We start from the raw sequence: 19,087 nt of genomic DNA, 5'->3' as shown, positions 1-19,087 counted from the left end.
GCACATTTACTAACCCACGAACGGGCCGAATGCGTCCGATTGCGTTTTTTTCGTAATGATCGGTAATTTTGCGTTTTTTTCGTATTTTTTGCGATTTTTTCGGCGTCTTTACGATTTTTGCGTAAAAACGTGAGTTTTTCGTAGCCATTACGAAAGTTGCGCAAAGTCGCGATTTTTTCGTAGAGTTAAAACTTGCGCGAAACGTCGCACCTTTTAAGTTTTAACGATACGAAAAAGGCGCGACTTTGCGCGCAAGTGTTAACGCTACGAAAAAATCGCGGCTTTGCGCAACTTTCACATTTGCTTTCAGAATATTTTTTGAAAATTTAATTAAATATGAGAATCATCCAGGGTGTGGTAAACTTTCCTTACTTATATCAGGGATAGTGGTTGTCAATTTTTGCTTTCACTGCCGTCATTCTAGGTTGTTTGCTATATTTGGATTTATTTCTGTTGTTGGATTCATGGACAATTTTCTCAAGTAGGACATATTTGGACATTTTTCTAATTGTTGGAATTGGTGACTGATTTAGTATTCTTGAGAGGGAAGGGATTGGTGCCTATTTAACAGGTGTGGGAAGTGGTGGGGATATCACCTATTGAAGGGGCACAACGCCGAAACGTGGTTGGTACTTTTAGACACAATAAACTTGTGCATCTGGACTTGGTTCCTGTTGAAATTGCCTTGCGTGTGGATTTCTTCCATTTTGTTGTTTTTCATCTATGCTCCATTCTGCCTCTTTTCCCAGGGATCCCTTGTGCAGACTCCCTAGATTAGCACATGCACAGTATAGTAAAAGAAAAATTGTAAAAGCACAGCAAGAGATGCCACAAGGGGCCACATTTTCCACTATGACAACTTGATACACACAGTCTTTGAGTCACTGTAAGACATCAATGTACAGCCTGTGAACAATACAATTACAACCAATTTTCCAATTCATTTATTTAGGTAAAAAGGGTATTTATAAGCAGATTATGAACACATTTCTTTCCACCAAAGAATTATTTATATGATTTTAATTTGCATACTTCCTATGCAGACAATTTGGAATTACACAGCGGAACATGAAACTGTATAGAAAGAATCATAGAAATTTTGCACGGTTATAATTAAATATTAAAAAAAAAAAAAAACTAATTGCAGTCAACATTTTTTCCCAAATAGCACCATTTGGCTATTAAAAGAAAGATTAGGGCGATGTTCACCTAAACTTTAGCATGTTTTAAACAGCATTACATTTAAGTAAATTTATATCTTGTCTTTTCCAACCACCAAATTAAAATTGTAGTAGTAATTTAGGTGGCAGCAAAGCCATTTTGTTCAGTTGATATTATTATTTGTTTTGCATTTAGCCCTATGATTTCACACTAACAGCACTGAATACACATATTATAAAAGTATTTTATTAAATGCATTTAATTAATGGAGAAGATTGTTAATAGAATTTAATGCATTAAAAATAATAAATAAGTAGCAACAATTTTAAATGGTGGTAAAATTTTCAGGAAGCTCAGTTTATTCAATTGCGTGTGCTAGTTCTGTGATTTCTATTGAGTATTCCAGGTGAATCCTAATGCCACTCAGTACTGAGCACCAAAGTATTACTATATAGAAAGATTGGGTGAGCCTGTGGGTTCTCTAAACATGCCATAGAAAAGCCAGCTGTCAAGGCAGTCAGCCAAAATATATTGGTAAGGCTAATGGTAGATGAAGCGTTTTCTTCTACAGCGGAAAAACACCAGCAGAAAAAACCTCAGTTCCATACTGTATGTTCAGTGACAGGACTGAATGAGATCCACCTGTTACTGCTCACACAGTGTTTGCTTTTTTGTCCAAAATCCCCCGTGTGTACACTGACATGCATCATACTATCCTGTTACTAAACACATGGAGCAGCTGCAGGATCCCCTGAAGAAAACAGCCTAATTATTATTAACCCAGAAATATTCTGTGCTTTTAAAGTTACAATAACACTACAAAAGATACACGTCACATATATGTGCGAATGGTACATGCTTGCTAGGGTCTATCTTGGCGGGGGGAGGGGAGTTTCCCGGCATAAAAAAGATATTTGTTTAATCCGTATCCTTTTCTATAGTTATATAGTTAAATTCCAGCAGGGACAGTTGCTTGTCCTGCTTTAAAAAGACAAGAGTTATTCTGCAGAGGAACCAGTCCTCACTGGGCTTGAAGAGTCTGAGCCAGGTGCATGTTTTGTGGCTGCATGAGAGGCCAAGCATCTGGGCCTTGATGATTCTGAAGAAGGCGATACAGTTGTTTCAGGTGAGCAACAATGTTGTCTTTGATGTCAGGGACGGAAATCTGCAGACGAATGCTGCCACTGTCAAAGGAACGGGTGCTATCCCCACTAAACATCTCGAGTATCATACGTGCCACAATTGGTATTATCTGTGAAGAATTAATAAAAAAAAATAAACCAGGAGTAGGTTCAGATTTCCTGTTTCCTCAGCCTAGCGCAAGAAATTCAAACAATGAGCTAAAAGTTTGTTCAGCACACCCTCTATTAATTGAACTAAACTTAAACAACAGGGTATGCTACCCCTTTAAAAAATAACTTTATTATGTTTCTGGACCACCAAAAACGATACGGTTATCCTCACCCAAAATGGCAAAACTTACATAAGAACATGTAAAATGCAAGTCTTTGTAAATTCAAAAATCTATTTAGCAAATTCAAAAACATTTCCAGCACAGTCATTTATTGCACTACCACTGTCATTTTATTCCATCAGGAATCAGTTTTCCAGCTATACGTTGCTTTTTAACCTGATAACAATGCATACATAGTACATGCACAGAATGAACATCTGAGTAGCATACCTGAACAATTATGAGCTTTCTTTCTTTGGATTTGCCATCTGGCCACTCCTCTCCGAAGCACAAGTAGATTTCATACGGTGGTTGCTTTGTAACTACCCCTTTTTGATGAGAGATAAGTTCTACATACAAGAAGAAATTAAGAAAACTATTTAGTCACAATTTAGACAATTATTTTTCCTAACAGATCAAACTTTATGTGTGAAAATACAGGGTATGTATCCATTATTCAGAAACACGTTATCCAAAGTTACAAGAAGGCAATCTCCATTTTAAGCAAATAATTTACATTTTTAAAAATCATTTCCTTTTTCTCTGTAATAATAAAACAGTACCCTGTTCTTGATCCCAACTAAAATATGCAATCCTATTGGGTTTATTTAATGTTTAAATATTCTTTTAGCAAAGAACAATATTGAATTATAAATTAGCTTAATACTCTAATACTGCAACTACTTGTTCAAGTAATGTTTTCACTACAGAGTAATAGACTTTTGGTGATCTCCATTAGGAGGGAGATGAAACATTTATTATTAGTAAAAATAAAACAGTTCTATGTATATTATTATTAGAGAATACTAATAAGTCTGCTGAGAGGAAGCATGGAATGGAAGGCAGAAACAATTGGACTGCCTATAGTAGGAACCTGTCCCCACAGGAATTCTTGAAATAAATCATGGCTATGTCCATAGTAAGTACTTACTCTAAGTATAAATACTTAAAAAGTAAACATACTTGGATAGGAGTATATCACAAACTCAGCCTGCTAAAACCGCAACAGTACTTTAAAAAAATAGCATCTTCTTTTATCAGAAACAGACCATACTAGTCATACAAACAAGCAAAAAACATACAGCATAATATCACAATACAGCATATCACAAATAAAAGGGCTTTCAAACTCTTTCACAAGTGTATGAAGACAGAATACTTACCACTTAGGAAAGTCTCCAGGCAGAAAAGTTTTACTCTCTTCTGCCTTTCAATAAGATTTGGGGTAGTTTGAGATGGTGAGCAGGGTCCATTCCAGTAGACCTTACACTGGCACAGTCTGATTGCGTATATGGCATGCCCGCTGACCTCTAGTATCAGGCCCCTGTCCATGACATCAAGGAGACGGCTAGTAAAGAGCTTCTGTTTTTCATTTACAATTTGCTCTGTTCCAGGGAAGCGAACCTGTTCAAGAGTGATGGGTCCAAACAGCTCCTCCTGATTGGGCATTGGTCCCAGGTCACCATAGAAAAGCCGGCAGCCTTGAGGGTTACTAACTGTCGTCGCCTGACCCATCTCTTTCCCCCGATAATAGAACTGGATCTCTAAGTCAGTCACTAAGCACAAAAGTTTTGATATCAATTCAAAATGGTGTAGCAGATACATAACTATGTGCATTTTGTTTTCTTTTAATTTTAAGAGAAAGAAGGACCACTCTGCAGCTCAGAATATACCTTACAGCTGTATACCTACCAGGTTAACCACAAATTAGACATTTTTTACCTTTACACTAAAACCTAACCTTTACACTAAAAAGCTGGGTTTAGCAATTTCATGTCATATTAATGTGTTTCTTCCAGGTATTTGTTTGCTCTGTTAATCTCTGGCTTATGAACATTCTTATGTTATGATTGTGGCTAAATGGTTCTAATCTTCCTCTGGAAAGCATAGTACACGCAGACAAGCAAAGCAAAAAAATTGAGAGAATCCATACCCTATAATTACAAGCTATAACAACACATTAAAAGTGTAACATAATAAACACTGGGCCAGCAAGGTTCTATTGTATTGTAACACTGTAGCTTGATTTAAACATTACATACTTGGTAGGGAACTGATCCACATCTCTGGAGAACTGAAAAAATCAGCAGGGCCTGCTGCTGGGGGCACTTCCATCTCCTGGGGCTCAGTCTTTGGCCATGTTTGCTCAGGGGTGCAGCTGCCTGTGCTAGTTGATCCCATGGGTGAGTCTGCTGCAAGATATAAAAATAGCAGTAAGCAATTAGCTAGCTTTACCCAGAAACTGACTAATTATCTTTAACAAAATTATAGTAAGGCCTGCTGGAAGGCCTATGTTGACTCCAGATTCACCCTGTGAAGCAGACCCAGCAATTATCGATTTTTTCTAACTATATCTAAATTATTTTTTATAAAGATGATTACTAAGGTCTTGTCTGTGAGGATCCTTGCAGAGAGCAGTTTCCCACCTGCAGCTGCTATTTTTTTTTATATTAGAAATGCTCTGCCTATGGTAGATACTGTTGCTGTCAGTTAACTCAGATCCAATTCCAGAGAGATTCAGATCAATTTCCCCAGTTTGCATGAGGACACGCTACAAACTTGCATACATAATAAAATATAAATGCCTACTCAAATATGTAGACTACACACACAACTATGCAATGCACAAAATATGCACACATATATGTTCTACAAAAGTACAGGTTTGGAGGCTGCACATCCTTTCCTTTTTTTATTTCCCTATTCCCTTTTAATTGTCTTTCTTTCTAAGATGGTGCAACTATATATGCACTGTGCTTGCCTCAGTGTCATTATTAAATGACTGCTTCAAGTAAATGCCACGACAGTAGTTTCATTCGCAAAAGATATGGAGATAGTGTAATGGCTATGTTGTTGGTACTCTAATAGCTAACCAAAGTAAAAAGGATGTATTATTTTATGACTATGTTATAGCAACAAACCTAAGTAAGCATAAGTAACTTCATTCCAGAACCCTGGCAGACAGGTTGGTCAACATTATTATATTCTTAAGGAATGTAATTTCACATTCCCAGATTTAAATTGGTAGGCTCCATGTCAGTACTAGTATCAGTAAAGCAGAAACAGAGGACAGAGACTTTGTACTGTCAGTTTCTGCTTTGCAATATACACTGTAGGGAGATAGCCCACTATGAATTATGTGTGCCTTATCTCTATGTTTGTGGTGGATATTGCCCTAGAGCAGTCTGAAATGAAGGATATTTAAATTCCATGAATTTACCCTGCTTGTTTATTTGTTTAAGTTGGTCAATGGCTAATCAAATTTAAATAGTATTCATCTTTTCATTTATTTTCTAGGGAAAAGACACAGAGTTAGTTTTTTTTGCATTCTGTATAATTATGCTTCTTGAAATTGAGAATAAGAATTCCTCCATTTGTTTGTTGTGGATATTGTGGACTGAAGCAGCCTAGGATTGAAAAACCCCAGTGTCAATAGAGTACCGTATATACTCGAGTATAAGCAGAGTTTTTCAGCACCAAAAATGTGCTGGAAAAGACACCCTCGGCGGGACCCGCCCCCGTGGCTGGACGGGTCCCGCCGGCAGCGCGCGCACAGCTTGATGCAAGGGAGCGCCTATATGAGGAGCATGGGGAACTTCTTCGTGCTAGGGTGCGTGTATATGAGGAGCACGGGGGAACTTGTGTGAGTATATATGGCATCACCACACGCCCGGCATGTGTGGCAGTATGGCAGCTTCCTTAGCCTTCCCAAGCTTGCCTGACAGTTAAAAAAAAAAAAACACCCTAGGCTTATATTCAAGTCAATACGTTTTTCCAGTTTCCTTAGGTAAAATTAAGTACTTCGGCTTATATTCGGATCGGCTTATACTATAGTATATACGGTAGGTGGTTTGCAAATGTTTTACTGTATTCAGGTTTAGAAATAAAACAAAACAATACAAACCACTGATATTCAGGCAGTTAAAGGGCTCCTGGATTGGTACATGATTCTGAGATTTATTTAATTCGCTCTCTTCAAAGTCATCATCATCCCACGGTGCAGATCCTGCAGAACCTAGCAAAGATTAAAAATATATTATTGACAAAAAAACATTCTGCCATATAGCTAGCTGAAAGATCTTGCTTGATTATTGAGCCCATGTAGTTTTTAAAGTAAAACATAAATTGCACAACATAAAGATGCACTAAAAAATAACAGAAGGGTGGGGCTTTACAGTATTCTTATGCTAAAAACTTCACACAAAGCACTGCATAGATAAATCAAATTAGAGAGTCAGGCACTTACTCACTAATGTAGGTATCCTGTATTTCTAAGTGGGTCTATTCATCCATGCCAAATGGAATGGAAAATACACAGTACAGTCATGTTTATATAACAGAGGTGAAATACTCTAATGATCCTAATGATAAGGGGTTGGGGTATAGTTGCTTCTGGATCTTTAAAATGGAATGATTTTGTAAGGAATATTCAAAATACAGCAAAACAGCCAACAGCTGGGTTTTTTTTATCCCACATGTAAAAATAAACACTTAACAAGTATGGAAATTTTAAACAATACATAATCGTTTTGATTTAAGTTGTTAGGTGGTTGCCATGGTTACACACCGGCGCTAATGTATACCTAGGCGATCCCTTTATCAGTCATTTTCTTTTTTTTTTTTTTTTTTAAAGCATTTTGAGAAAGCAACCATTGTGGCAAAATGTCTGTAGAGGCAAATGTATGCTGAATGTACATGAGGCACTGCACAATTAAGCATACAAAATGTTGCAGTGGTTAACTCACAGCGTTCTTCCTACACTGTATAACCAAATGTGTGTGAAGTGGAGGGGGACCTCTCCAACATATAATGTTGCTGATATACATTGTGTACATGTTATGTATACAATGTATATCAGCAACATGTTCATTGTATTGACAGCAACCCCCTAAAATGAGCTACTATGAAATGTGAATTTAGACATTTAACAGAATGACACTTCCAACAAAATCCAAGATGGTAACTTCATTTGGCAAGCTTGAAGGCCTGGATCATTACTACTTTAGAAATGCTGAAACTTTAGGCTGGTGCAGTAAGTTTAGTATATTAAATATGGCATTTAAAGCCATATTAATTTTTAGGGTTTAGTTTTCCTTCAATTCTACAAAATCCAATTCCATTTTTGACAACTGTGTGCTTCCTATGTATGGCAACAGTTTTAGGAAGGCCCATTTGTATTAATAATCTGATAATACCCCCATACACAAAGCAAGGTCTGTACTGTTTGCTACAGTGTTAGACCTGACATGCACAGAGCTGTGAACTCAAACAAAATAAAGACATGTGGGATGAATTGAAATGCCAAATGCAATCAAGGCTAATCATCAAACATCAGTGCCCATTAGTAAGCCTGTGCTCTTAGTGATGTTTTTGGGTATAAACTGAAGTAAATACCCACAACAGTGTTCCAACATTAGAGGAAAACCATATATGTCAAGTTGATAAGCTAATAACAGCAAAAGGATGGATCTACTTCATATTAAAGTACTGGATTTTGGAATGAAATGTTATACAGGGAAGTGTCTGGATATTATTGTCCATATAGTGTATTTGCCTTCATTTATAGCAACACTGCTGCATTCAGGGACACATTTAGTTTTAAAAGTAAATCATTTTTGCTATATTGTACTCAACATTACAACTTTTTTTTTTTAAGGAAAATCATGCAAAGGGCTGTACAGGCTCAAAAGCTGAGCATTCCTTTGGTACTGAAGATCACACCTTACAATTTGCCATTATAGCTACATCTTTTTTAATCGTTGTCAGACCACTTCTGGTTTTCTTATGACTGCACATTGTGCTTTGGTCTACAGTGCAATTTTACTATGTGTAACCAAATTCGAATCACCACATTTTTACCTGCAAAGGTACAAGACTCAATGATGGATGATACTATTTTGGAAATATGATCTTCTGTTTTTTCCCCTCCCCTCAGGTAAGAACATCACTTAACTCAATCTTTAATTAACTGTTATTTTTGGGAGTTTTCTACTTGACCAGATTGACTACATTTCCCATCATTAACCTGGACCATTATGCTTGTTGCTCACCTGGGTTGATGATGGATCCTTGGGACTGGGGGATGTCACACACCTCGTAAATTTTAACTGGGTTCATAGGAACCTCTTTGGTCCCATCATACATAAGTTTAAACTCTCTGCTCTTGTTTAGTGCACAGCGCAGCTGAGCTTTCCATTTGGCTGGGTCTGGTTCATCAGCTCCTTCTTGGTATTTACTGGTCTCAACAGCCCAGGCCTGAACAATAATATAACTTGTTAACAGTCTGGCCTTTGTCAAAATAAAAAACATTGAAGGCCTGCTTAACTGGTTGATTAAAGTGCAGAGGATAAACCACCAGTATATTCTTTAGTATTATACAGTTATAAAACTGCTCTTTGTGTGAGTTTACAAAAACATGATGGAAAACAGAAGTATAATTTTTTTCAATTTTTACTTGGAAATACACACTCCCCTTTAGTAAATAAGCCCCAAAAATGTAACAAATATTGCTATGCAATAGGCAAATAATTTGGGTATTATAGTACATTTACATTAGGGATGCACAGAATATACTATTTTGGGATTCGTCCGAACCCTGAATCCTTTGAAAAAAATTTGTCCTGATACCGAACCTAATCCTAATTTGCATATGTAAATTAGGACAAGAAAGTAAGTGAGAACTTCCGTGTTTATGTGACAAAAAGTCATATTATTTTAAGGATTCCGAATCCCAATCCTGTTGAAAAAGGCTGAATCTAGAATTCGGTGCATCCCTCATTTACATTCAATTTATATTCAATTTACTTGTCTGTAAAACCATACAATTATTGCAACCATAAATATTTACCTTAAATATTGTGTTTTCTTCCTCCTGCTGGGGGCTATGCCTTGTTGCATGTTTCCACGGGATTTGGAACCTTTTTGCCTCTCTGTTCAACCAGATGAGACCAGGGTACATTCCGCTATCCACCTGGGCCACCAGCCATGGTTTTAGCCGAACACGTCGCGGTTGCAAAGCCATGACCTACAGCAATGCAAAAAGGCAAAGTACATTTCTCCATTATTTTAAAAATCAAGGAAAGGCCAAATCACTGGGGGATGTTTTTTTTGCACAGGGGTCATTTGCAGAAAATATAAAAAAAAAAATCAATACCAGTAACTGATTTAATTTTTACTTTCTGTTCTGCAAGAGTAAGCTAAACCTGCAGGTAACAGGAAAAGCCCTGTTTTACATTTAAGAAGAGGCTAATAATAGGCTTACACACATATTTCTTGTTATCATCTCTGCAAGTTAGCATGACTGTATTTGTTTCTGTATTTCAGCTTTGTCATCATGCAGACATTTAGCTTTGTCAAGCATGCTTGTGTCATTAGTCAACACAATGGCCAGCTCAACTACTTAATATAGTACATTTATGTGGATAAACAGAGACTATTTTTGCACATAGTATCTGTTTTGACATGGCTAACCGACTAAACAATAAAATCAATACCAATTAGTTTCTCACATTTAAGATCTAACCCATTTTTCAGGAATGTCATCCAATTTAAGCATAGCATTATTTTTTGACAAATTTCCTTATTCTTAGTAATAATAAAACAGCACTTGATTGAAATGAAGCTGCGTAAATCCCACAGTATGTCCTGCACCAGCTGGTTGATAATTTGTTAGGTGCTCTAAGTGGCTTTCATATAAATAGAAACATTCTTTGGATCCCATTGGATGAAGAAGTTTATTATATGCATAACCACTCTATTGAGTTAACCAGTTAAATGAGCATACTTGCACTGCATATATTCTTGGCACTGTATTATATACTTACAGGCATGATCCACCCCAGGACTTTATTTAACTGAATTTTATTAATTTCCCCAACCTTGTTTATTATTTATTGCTTCTTTGCTCAAAACGTGATATCTGATTGATGGATAGCTCCATTTTATACTTTATAGAGGGATCTTTCTACCCATGTGACCCACATGTCAAATGACTGGACTGGTGCAACTTGGCCAACAATCAGATAAAAAAAGAGTCTTGCAAAAGCCCAATATTTTGTCAGCATCTGTCCCAAGAACTTATGTAATTGTATGTAGTTTTAGAGCAGAACTATAGGCTGGACTTATCCAGAAAGTCAGATGTAATTGCACGTGTCTAAACATAATGTAACTGATTACTGTATTAAAATGTGATCTGAAAACTACATGAAAGATTTCCCCCCCAACATGACATGACTGTCAGAAGGAAATGCTGTGTTTTCTCCCAACAAGATAAAGTGGTACAGTTGTTTCTTATTCAAACATACTGGCTGTCAGATGTAATGTAGACCCATCAAACAAAACACCATCCAACTTGATCTTATTAGATTTTTCATTACAACATGGAATGTGTAGAATCAAATAAAATCTTGTGCTGTTGTAAGATTCTTTTTTTTTTGGTTGACGATCTCTTGTCTAGTTCAGGTTTAAATCAATGAGACGGCAGACTTACTGTGTTATGGTCCCCATACACAGGCTGATTCTAGCTGCTAATATCGGTCCCTTAGACCGATTCGGCAGCTAATCGGCAAGTGTATGGGCACTGCAGACCGGACTGCCGACCGATATCTGGCCTACAATCGGCCAGATCTCGATCGGGCAGGTTTAAAAATCTAGTCGGATCGGGGACTGCATCGGCTAGTTGATGTGGTCTCCGGACCGACTTTGCCTATGCCCGACATTATAATTCGATCGTTTGGCCCCAGGATTGGATTCTTCCGATATCGCCCACCCGTAGGATCTTAAGGTGTATGAGCACCTTTACTACCACTTGTCTCAGGACTTTTCCTTTACTTGTTTATCCATGAAAATGCACCTGTAGTGTAATCCCCAGATTTTGTTTTAAACAAAGGGAGATAACACCAATAGTAGAACATTCCATTAGAACAGAATGAGAATATCAAAGTGAACAAAAAAAGACACCCGCTGTAACAGTTATTACTTAATGAAGCATTACATAACACTTTAATGGTTAAATTCCTTTAACATTAAGCTAGCAATAGTGATCACACCTATTTAAAAATACCAGCTGGATGGAATTACTGTTGATACATGTAGGGCATTTCCTGAGTCTACACAACCAGTTGTTGGCAACAAACTGTAGGAGGAACTGCATTACCTTGGAGAAACTGCATGTCTACAAAGCAACAGTTATGTGTTAATTGGTTCAGAGGTAACACATCATACGCATGAAGCACTTTTTTTTTTTAATGCAAAACTGCAATGATAAAAAAAAATCCTTAAAGCAAATAAGTGTCATAATCATGCATTTCTTTATCACATAAACTGACATTGCGAAGGATGAAATTGTGTCACTCATGGAAATACGTGAGGAAAACAAAATTAGTTCAATGAAAATAAATAGTGCAAAATCAGTTTGTTTGTTGCAAATGTTAGGATAGGATATACCACAGAGCTATAAATCGCCGGTGGGATGGCACAGAGGCAACTTCAGCGATTTCCGCAAATCGAGCCGCCGCGTATGCCATCCCATCGGCGATTTACATTTTCACCGGTGGGATGTCTTATCGGGGAGTTTAGTCGCCCACAACAAGGGAAATTTGTCACGGGCGGCTAAACTCCCTCGTGTGCCACAGCCCTTACTGTTACAAAGCAAGTTGGAGTGCCATCAACCCCCTCCATTTCCCCCCCAGCAGCTGATCAGCAGAACAATGGGAAGGTAGCAAGATAGCAGCTTCCGGACACCTCTGCTGAAGGATTCAGCTGCCTGAACTGATACTGCCTCCATAGCCTAATAGCACTGCTAGTACTGTCCTGAAAGTTAGCGAGTGGTTAACAGGCAAAACTGCCTGCCAGTAATTTAGGGTGGCTCCAGCTCCAGCAGCTAAAATACACTGTGTAAAGAAAACTTCTCCGTCTGCCATTAGCCTCATTTAGTTTGTACAGTGAGGGATATATAGATATACACACACAGTATGCACTTGTAAATAATGGTACATTGACTTCTATGAACAATAACTTCAGATCCTACATGCATACAGTTAAGGGCAGAAGTAGTGGCATTCAAAATACATTAATTATAGTGAAAGACATTGGGTAGTGGCACAAAAAAAAATACATTAAATACAGTGAGAAGCAGTGGGAACTTTAGCCCCAAATACATAGGGGCAATGATTTCAAAAAGAATTTAGAAATTGTTTGCATTGCTAACCGTGCTCACATGCCTCACCTAGTGGTAGACATAATAACTGCATGCAATAGAAACCCTGTTATGTTATTATAGGACTTGGGTCCCATTAACAGTACATTCAGTAGGAGAAACAACAGATTATCTGAAAGCAGTTCTGTTGCGTAGTGCTGGCTCCTAAAAAGCACACCATAAATATTCACGACAAAATCCCTTTAAATAAGTTGCAAGACTAAATAAGATGTGCATCTGGGGTTAACTGAGCAGTCAGTATACCGTGAAAAAACACAGGGGCCCCACTGACCTAGAATCAATCCTCACCGAAAACTGTAGTGCTTCTCCCAGCCCTCCTTGATTACAGGGCCAGGGGAGGCCCCTAAAGCGGGTATGGATGCTCCAGTCCATAACTGTGTGCATACCACTGTGTACATATGTATTTTAATGTTTATTAACCATTCCAGACCCCTGCATATACATGTAAGGCTGTTATAAAAGCACTACCATGATGGAAACACCAAGGTGTATAATATGAAGGGCAATATTACTTTTAGCACAATGATGGTTTAATTCCATGACTATTTGTTTGGTTTTTTTTTTTTTTGGTTTTTCTTAAATGGATGATGTTTGAATGATATAATTTGTTAATGCTCCAGCTGCAGTTTGGAATATAAGGTGTCTTAACAACCAAGGATCTGTCTGTATGCTAGAGAGAAGGCTGAATGTGACAGGCCTTGGACAGAAATAAATGTGTCAAAATAAAGAAAGGGTAAGGATCAGTTTGACTTTTGCCTCCTAGGAGCACTGACCTTAGCATTAAGTTGCTTTTCAAGTTTCACTTTAGCAAAAGGAAGAACACACATAAAAATATAAAGTCCAGGAGCTAAGTACTTTTAAGTACAATTTAGAACCACAGCCCAAATGTATCAGGAACCTCTAGTAAAGGCTAAACAAAACAATTGTCAATAAGGCACACTAATGGGAAATGTGTGGGTGAACAGTTTTCAGTACAGCCCTGCGCGATGTATTTTTTCCACACACTGCCTTGTTGTAATACATTCTAGGCAGGTTTCGGTAAAGTAAAAAATAAATGGCCTGATGTTTAGTAAAAGAAGCCTCCAGGTAGCACAAGGACCAGTGAAGCTGTAGGTGAGCGCAAACAGCAGCGAATGAGACCCTCCCAGCAAGCAGCTCCCAGAGGTTTCTAAGCAGGAAACGCACAGCCCCAGTCCCAGCCTTCCCCCCACACACTCCCTTTTATAACTCACCTCTGCCCGGGGCTCAGATCACTTCTGCAAGTTTTGTGCGGGCCCTGTAGGTCCGACTGTTAAGTGCCAATATTCCCAAAACGTGAGGAGACTCAAGCTGTCCCCCTCACTCACTCCTCCTCCCACTGACTCCCGGACTGATTGCCTCTCCCCCTTTTCCTGTCCGCTTGCCTGCCTGCCTCAGGTATGTGATGACGTCATGCAGGCTCAAACCATTGACACACCTTAGGGACCGCGTCTGTACTGCCACCTACGCTCCTGGTTTGGGTAGTGCATCGTGAATCAGCGCTGTGCAACCTAGTTTAATATTAGACTGTTGATTGATGAAGCTAGAACAGACAGATATTTAGATAAATATGGTCAGCCCACTAAGTTTAGGGATTCTTTTAAAATGCATTTAAAGAGGGAAATTTCTTGTTCTTTAACCAGGGCCACCATCAGGGGTCAGGGAATTCATATAATAAAGTTATCAGGACTCTTCTCCATGGGGCCAGTACCATGCAGTACCCAGGCCCCCTGAGCAGAGAGCCCTGCTGTAAAGTAGGATGGGCCCCCAATGAATAAAATGGCCTGCCCATTCAAAACCATGCTAATCTGCCTATGCCATGCCACATAATGGTTACTCCCCACCCACAACCAACCAAAAAACACCCACTCTGTCACAAACCACATCTAGTTAAATGCTGTTGTTGGCCATTATTTATGTGTGGTGCAATGTGCAAATAGCCACAGGCTTCTGCTCTTTGTTTCAGATCATAGATACTTGTGGCTGCCTTTTTTTGCAAAGTAGTGCCCCTTAGTGCTTTTGCATTCCAGGGGATCACAAATATCTTTTTTTTACAGTATGTCTCCTGTTTTTCTGCCTTAACTAAACTTTCTTATTTGTTTCATTTTCTTTGTAAAACAACCACTGGCTTTTTAGGGTAATGAAACACAGGGTGCTGTGTTATTTGCAAGATTTCTGCACTTGCTACCAGTGACCAACCACTCCGAAAATACCCTTCCCTCTGGATCTATTGAAAATCACTGCATGTAATGCCTTTTCATGTGATTTCCCAGGATTGCTACATGAAAAGTATATGTAGTGATTTTAGTGGATCCATACAGTTTATTTCATGTGACTAGTCACCTGCTGGTGAGGTGATTTCCCATCAGACAACAAAGAAACCCATCTGTCATTGCTCTTACAGTCAGCAATGAAGGACATCAATAAATCTTTGCAATTAATTAAAGAAAGTTGTCCTTGCCTTGTCTTATAGAACACTTGAGCTAATTTACTAACAAAGGTGCTAAATTATATGTGATTAGTTGCCCTTAGCTACTAATAGGATCTTTATTTTTATTTCAAAATTGTTACAGACTAATTTACTAATGCACTAACTAGCAGTAAGCTACAAACAAAACAAATAATTGGTTGGATGCTGTTGGAAACTGCAGTTGTCCTATATGATACTAAGGGCTCTTACACACGTGCTATAGGGTTGACTATTTGTTCAGTCCACCATATTGTCCCCAAGCGGTGGAATAAATGCATAGGCTATAAGTACAGGGCACATATAAATGATGCACCCATGCCCCCTCCTGCTTCTCATGTATACAGTGCTGGCAAACACAGACAACACTGTATTTATGAGATAAGCACGGACAGGGAGTGGGGTGCAAAAAAATGGCACTTTGTACCCATATTTTGCAATTTGAGCCTTGCCAGCTGATTGTAAATAAGGCCCTTTATCTAGAAAAACAATAGGAAATTAATTATTAACAGCAATTGAGAAAATATTGTAATTGCCTCGGGGAAATGGAATAGAATTACTCTAGGCCAGGGATCCCCAACCTTTTTTACCTGTAAGCCATATTCAAATGTAAAAAGAGTTGGAAAGTAATGATGAGCGAAACTGTCCCATTTCGCTTCTCCATAAAATTTGCGAAACAACAAAAAAATTTGCCAAACGGTGGAAAATCTGTGAAACTTATTTGCCGCACAACTTTTCTGTCGCCTGCATCTTTTTTTTGTTGTCCGCATCTTTTTTTGTCGCCTGTGGGGGTTTTTGGTGGGCCCGCGCCCATTTTTTATGCAACTGCCACTTTTTCTGATGCGCAACAAATTTCTCCACGGCGAATTTTCACAGAAGCTTCGCAAAACAATTTGCCAATGGGGAAATGCGGAAATTCGCTGCGAATCCATGCCTGCCGAAAAAATTCGCTCATCACTATTGGACTATACAAATGTACCTGGGGTTACAAATAGGGACTTTGATTGGAGATTTGGCAGCCTCTATGTGGACTGGCAGCCTATATGAGGCTATGTTTGGCAGAACATCTGTTTTTTTTGCAACCAAAACTTGGCTGAAAGCCAGGAATTCAAGAATAAGTACCTGCTTTGAGGTCACTGGGAGCAACATCCAAGGGACTGGTGAGCAAAATGTTGCTCCTGAGCCACTGGTTGGGGATCACTGCTCTAGGCAATGATACTTCGGGTGAGTATAATTATGTCACTATTTAGAGCAATAATGCAGAGCAACAAAATGCTCAAAATCACCCTGTGCTAAATTGTCCTTGGTACTTTAAATACTGAGAATCTAAATACACCTAATATAAATTGTAGAAAATGAATGTGGATATTTAAGTAGAGATTCATTATTCGATCAGTATCAGTAAATCCAGATAAAAAATCCATGTGAGGCTCCAGACAAACAATTCACTGTAACTTTCTCTAGGTACATTTTCATGTGTAAAGGTGCCCATACACCTTAAGATCCGCGGGTGGGCGATATCGGGAGAATCCAGGCTAATTTGATTGTTTTGCCCCGGGGCCGAACAATCAAATTATAACGGCAGGTACAGGGAAAGTCGGGTCTGGGGACTGCATCAACGAGCTGACGCGGTTCCCGATCCAACTGGATTTTTTAACCTGCCCGATCGAGATCTGGCCAATTTCAGGTCAGATATCAGTCGGCCAGGCCCGTCGGTAGTGCTTAAGGGTCTAAGGGACCGATATCAGCAGCTAGAATCGGGCCGTGTATGGGGACCTTAAGCAGTTTAGATTTTCACACTAAAGATTTTCCTTTGGTGTAGTTCATGAAATTACATTTGTACTGCTGTCTGTAAAAAGAGCACAGAGATTCAAATCTAGTTTCATGTGCAATTTATTTTTGCAACAAATGGCTCATACAAACAAAACATCTTTTCGTAGTTTCGTACTCTTTTTAATACTAAATATAAAAGGCAAACGTATGACTGAAATTAAAATCAGTGAAGCATGCCAAATATTTTGTAGTGCTTTTGTTCTGAAAATAGAAGACGCCGTACAGTTTTAAAGTACAGGTAAAGAGCCCGGAACAAGTGGTAGGTGAAAAAAGAGGTACCTGCCTGGCGCCCCACTGTTGCAACCTAGGCAGGTGCCTCTTCTGCCTACCCCTAGTTCCGGCCCTGGTTTTAGGAATCATATACCTATAGGGCTAAAATTCCATTCATCTACACAACTTAATCATTGTTGTGAAGCTAGGAAAAGCAAAATTATAAAAATGCAAATGAGAACTCTAGACAACAGGAAATACCAGTTAGATAGGCATTAGAGCAGGGGTCCCCAACCTTTCTTACTCGTGAGCCACAGTCAAATGTAAAAAGGCTTGGGGAGCAACACAAGCATCATAAAATATCATGGAGGTGCCAAATAAGGGCTAAGATTGGCTATTAGGCAGCCTCTATGCACACTATCAGCTTACAGGGGGCTTTATTTGGTAGTAAATCTTGTTTTTATTCAACCAGGTAGGGTAAGATAAGGACCACCAACCACCACAGCCTCCCTGCGGAGAGTAGCCTGGACAAGTATCTGTGTCCTCAGGGTGTACACCTTAGTAGCCAAAGATCCCTTACAGCCTACTATGGATCAGGAATAGAAACTGACCTGATACCTGTGTCTTAACCCTGTCCTGCTCTAAGGCAACAGTACCTGTAGGGAAGATTACTTCCAGCTAACCTCTCCTGGTTGGAGCCATAAACTGCTCTTTCTAACTAATCTCACTATCTCACTTTCCTAGAAAGTACTCTTATAAATTCTAAATTATCCTGATACTCACTACTTCTCATTCATGGGGTTCCCCAACTTCACTAGAGCTAAACGTAGCCTCTAGTTGATCAACAGAGCCAAAGAGGAAGACCCACCCCTTTGCTAAGCACTATATTAGAATGCCATGGGATTGGTCTCCCTGTTAACCAATAAGGCACATATGCAAATGGAACACTAGATACATGGGCCTCTGCCCAGTAACAGGATGATATAGGAAATGGTAGGGCTTAAAGCCATAGGGGCATATGGGTCCGTAAAAAGGTTTAAAATTGTGACTCTGCCTCAACCATACAAGCTTAGTCACTTCATCATTGTAACTTCATCCTGCTGTATTTATATATTACTACATTACTACTACTACCATTATAATGCATTTGTTGTGAACATGGAGCTATATGTATTTTGTGGTTACAACCTCATTGCACCCCCAATTGTTTAAAATTTAGTGGTTGAGCACAAATTTCCCTTTTTTTGTTATAGTTTATACAGGAGCAGTGGCCAGCTGCATGTTGTAGCTCCCACCCTTCCCAGCTACAGTCAAGTGATCCCATTGAAGCCAATAAAAGGGCAACCATTTGGGGGTTTTAACCTTGAAAGCAAGTAAGTTGCAGGTAAAACTTAGTCCCTTTGCTAAATGTATATTGAAGCAGTAGAATTCTTAATGAATCGCATAAGTCAGTGTAGGACTGGCCAGAAGGGATGACTTTGACGTAGTTGGCCAGCTTGAAGTATATTGCAATATATGGACAAACAATCCCTGTTTTGCTTAGAGGGGAGGGCATTTCTTGATAGCTTAATGCACAGAATGTCCAATGTCGCCCCTTCATATGCTAACTCCTTCTTGCTCAGGCAAGAGGAGGCATGTATATATCGTTGGGCATCATTCGCTAAACACTGTGTTGTTTGGTGGCGATACATCGATGATATATTTGTCATATGGAAGGGCGACCTGGATT

At 38.9% G+C, this 19,087-nt stretch overlaps 1 protein-coding gene across 5 annotated transcripts; it reads right to left on the bottom strand.

Moving 5' to 3' along the window:
• Positions 1-921: 921 nt before the first annotated feature.
• Positions 922-14,242, bottom strand: irf6.2 (interferon regulatory factor 6, gene 2). Of its 5 annotated transcripts, none has more exons than XM_012963072.3 (8): positions 14,063-14,242; positions 9,462-9,638; positions 8,665-8,869; positions 6,519-6,629; positions 4,657-4,803; positions 3,778-4,170; positions 2,846-2,964; positions 922-2,413 (listed from the first exon to the last, which is right to left on the bottom strand). In XM_012963072.3, the coding sequence occupies exons 2-8, from the start codon at positions 9,633-9,635 to the stop codon at positions 2,183-2,185; spliced, it is 1,380 nt and encodes a 459-aa protein (XP_012818526.1). In that variant the 5' UTR covers positions 9,636-9,638; positions 14,063-14,242; the 3' UTR covers positions 922-2,182.
• Between the last annotated feature and the right edge of the window lie 4,845 nt (positions 14,243-19,087).

This window comes from Xenopus tropicalis, chromosome 5 (genome assembly GCF_000004195.4).
Source record: "Xenopus tropicalis strain Nigerian chromosome 5, UCB_Xtro_10.0, whole genome shotgun sequence".
NCBI classification, from domain to species: domain Eukaryota; kingdom Metazoa; phylum Chordata; class Amphibia; order Anura; family Pipidae; genus Xenopus; species Xenopus tropicalis.
This window is presented reverse-complemented; position numbering and strand designations above follow the sequence as displayed.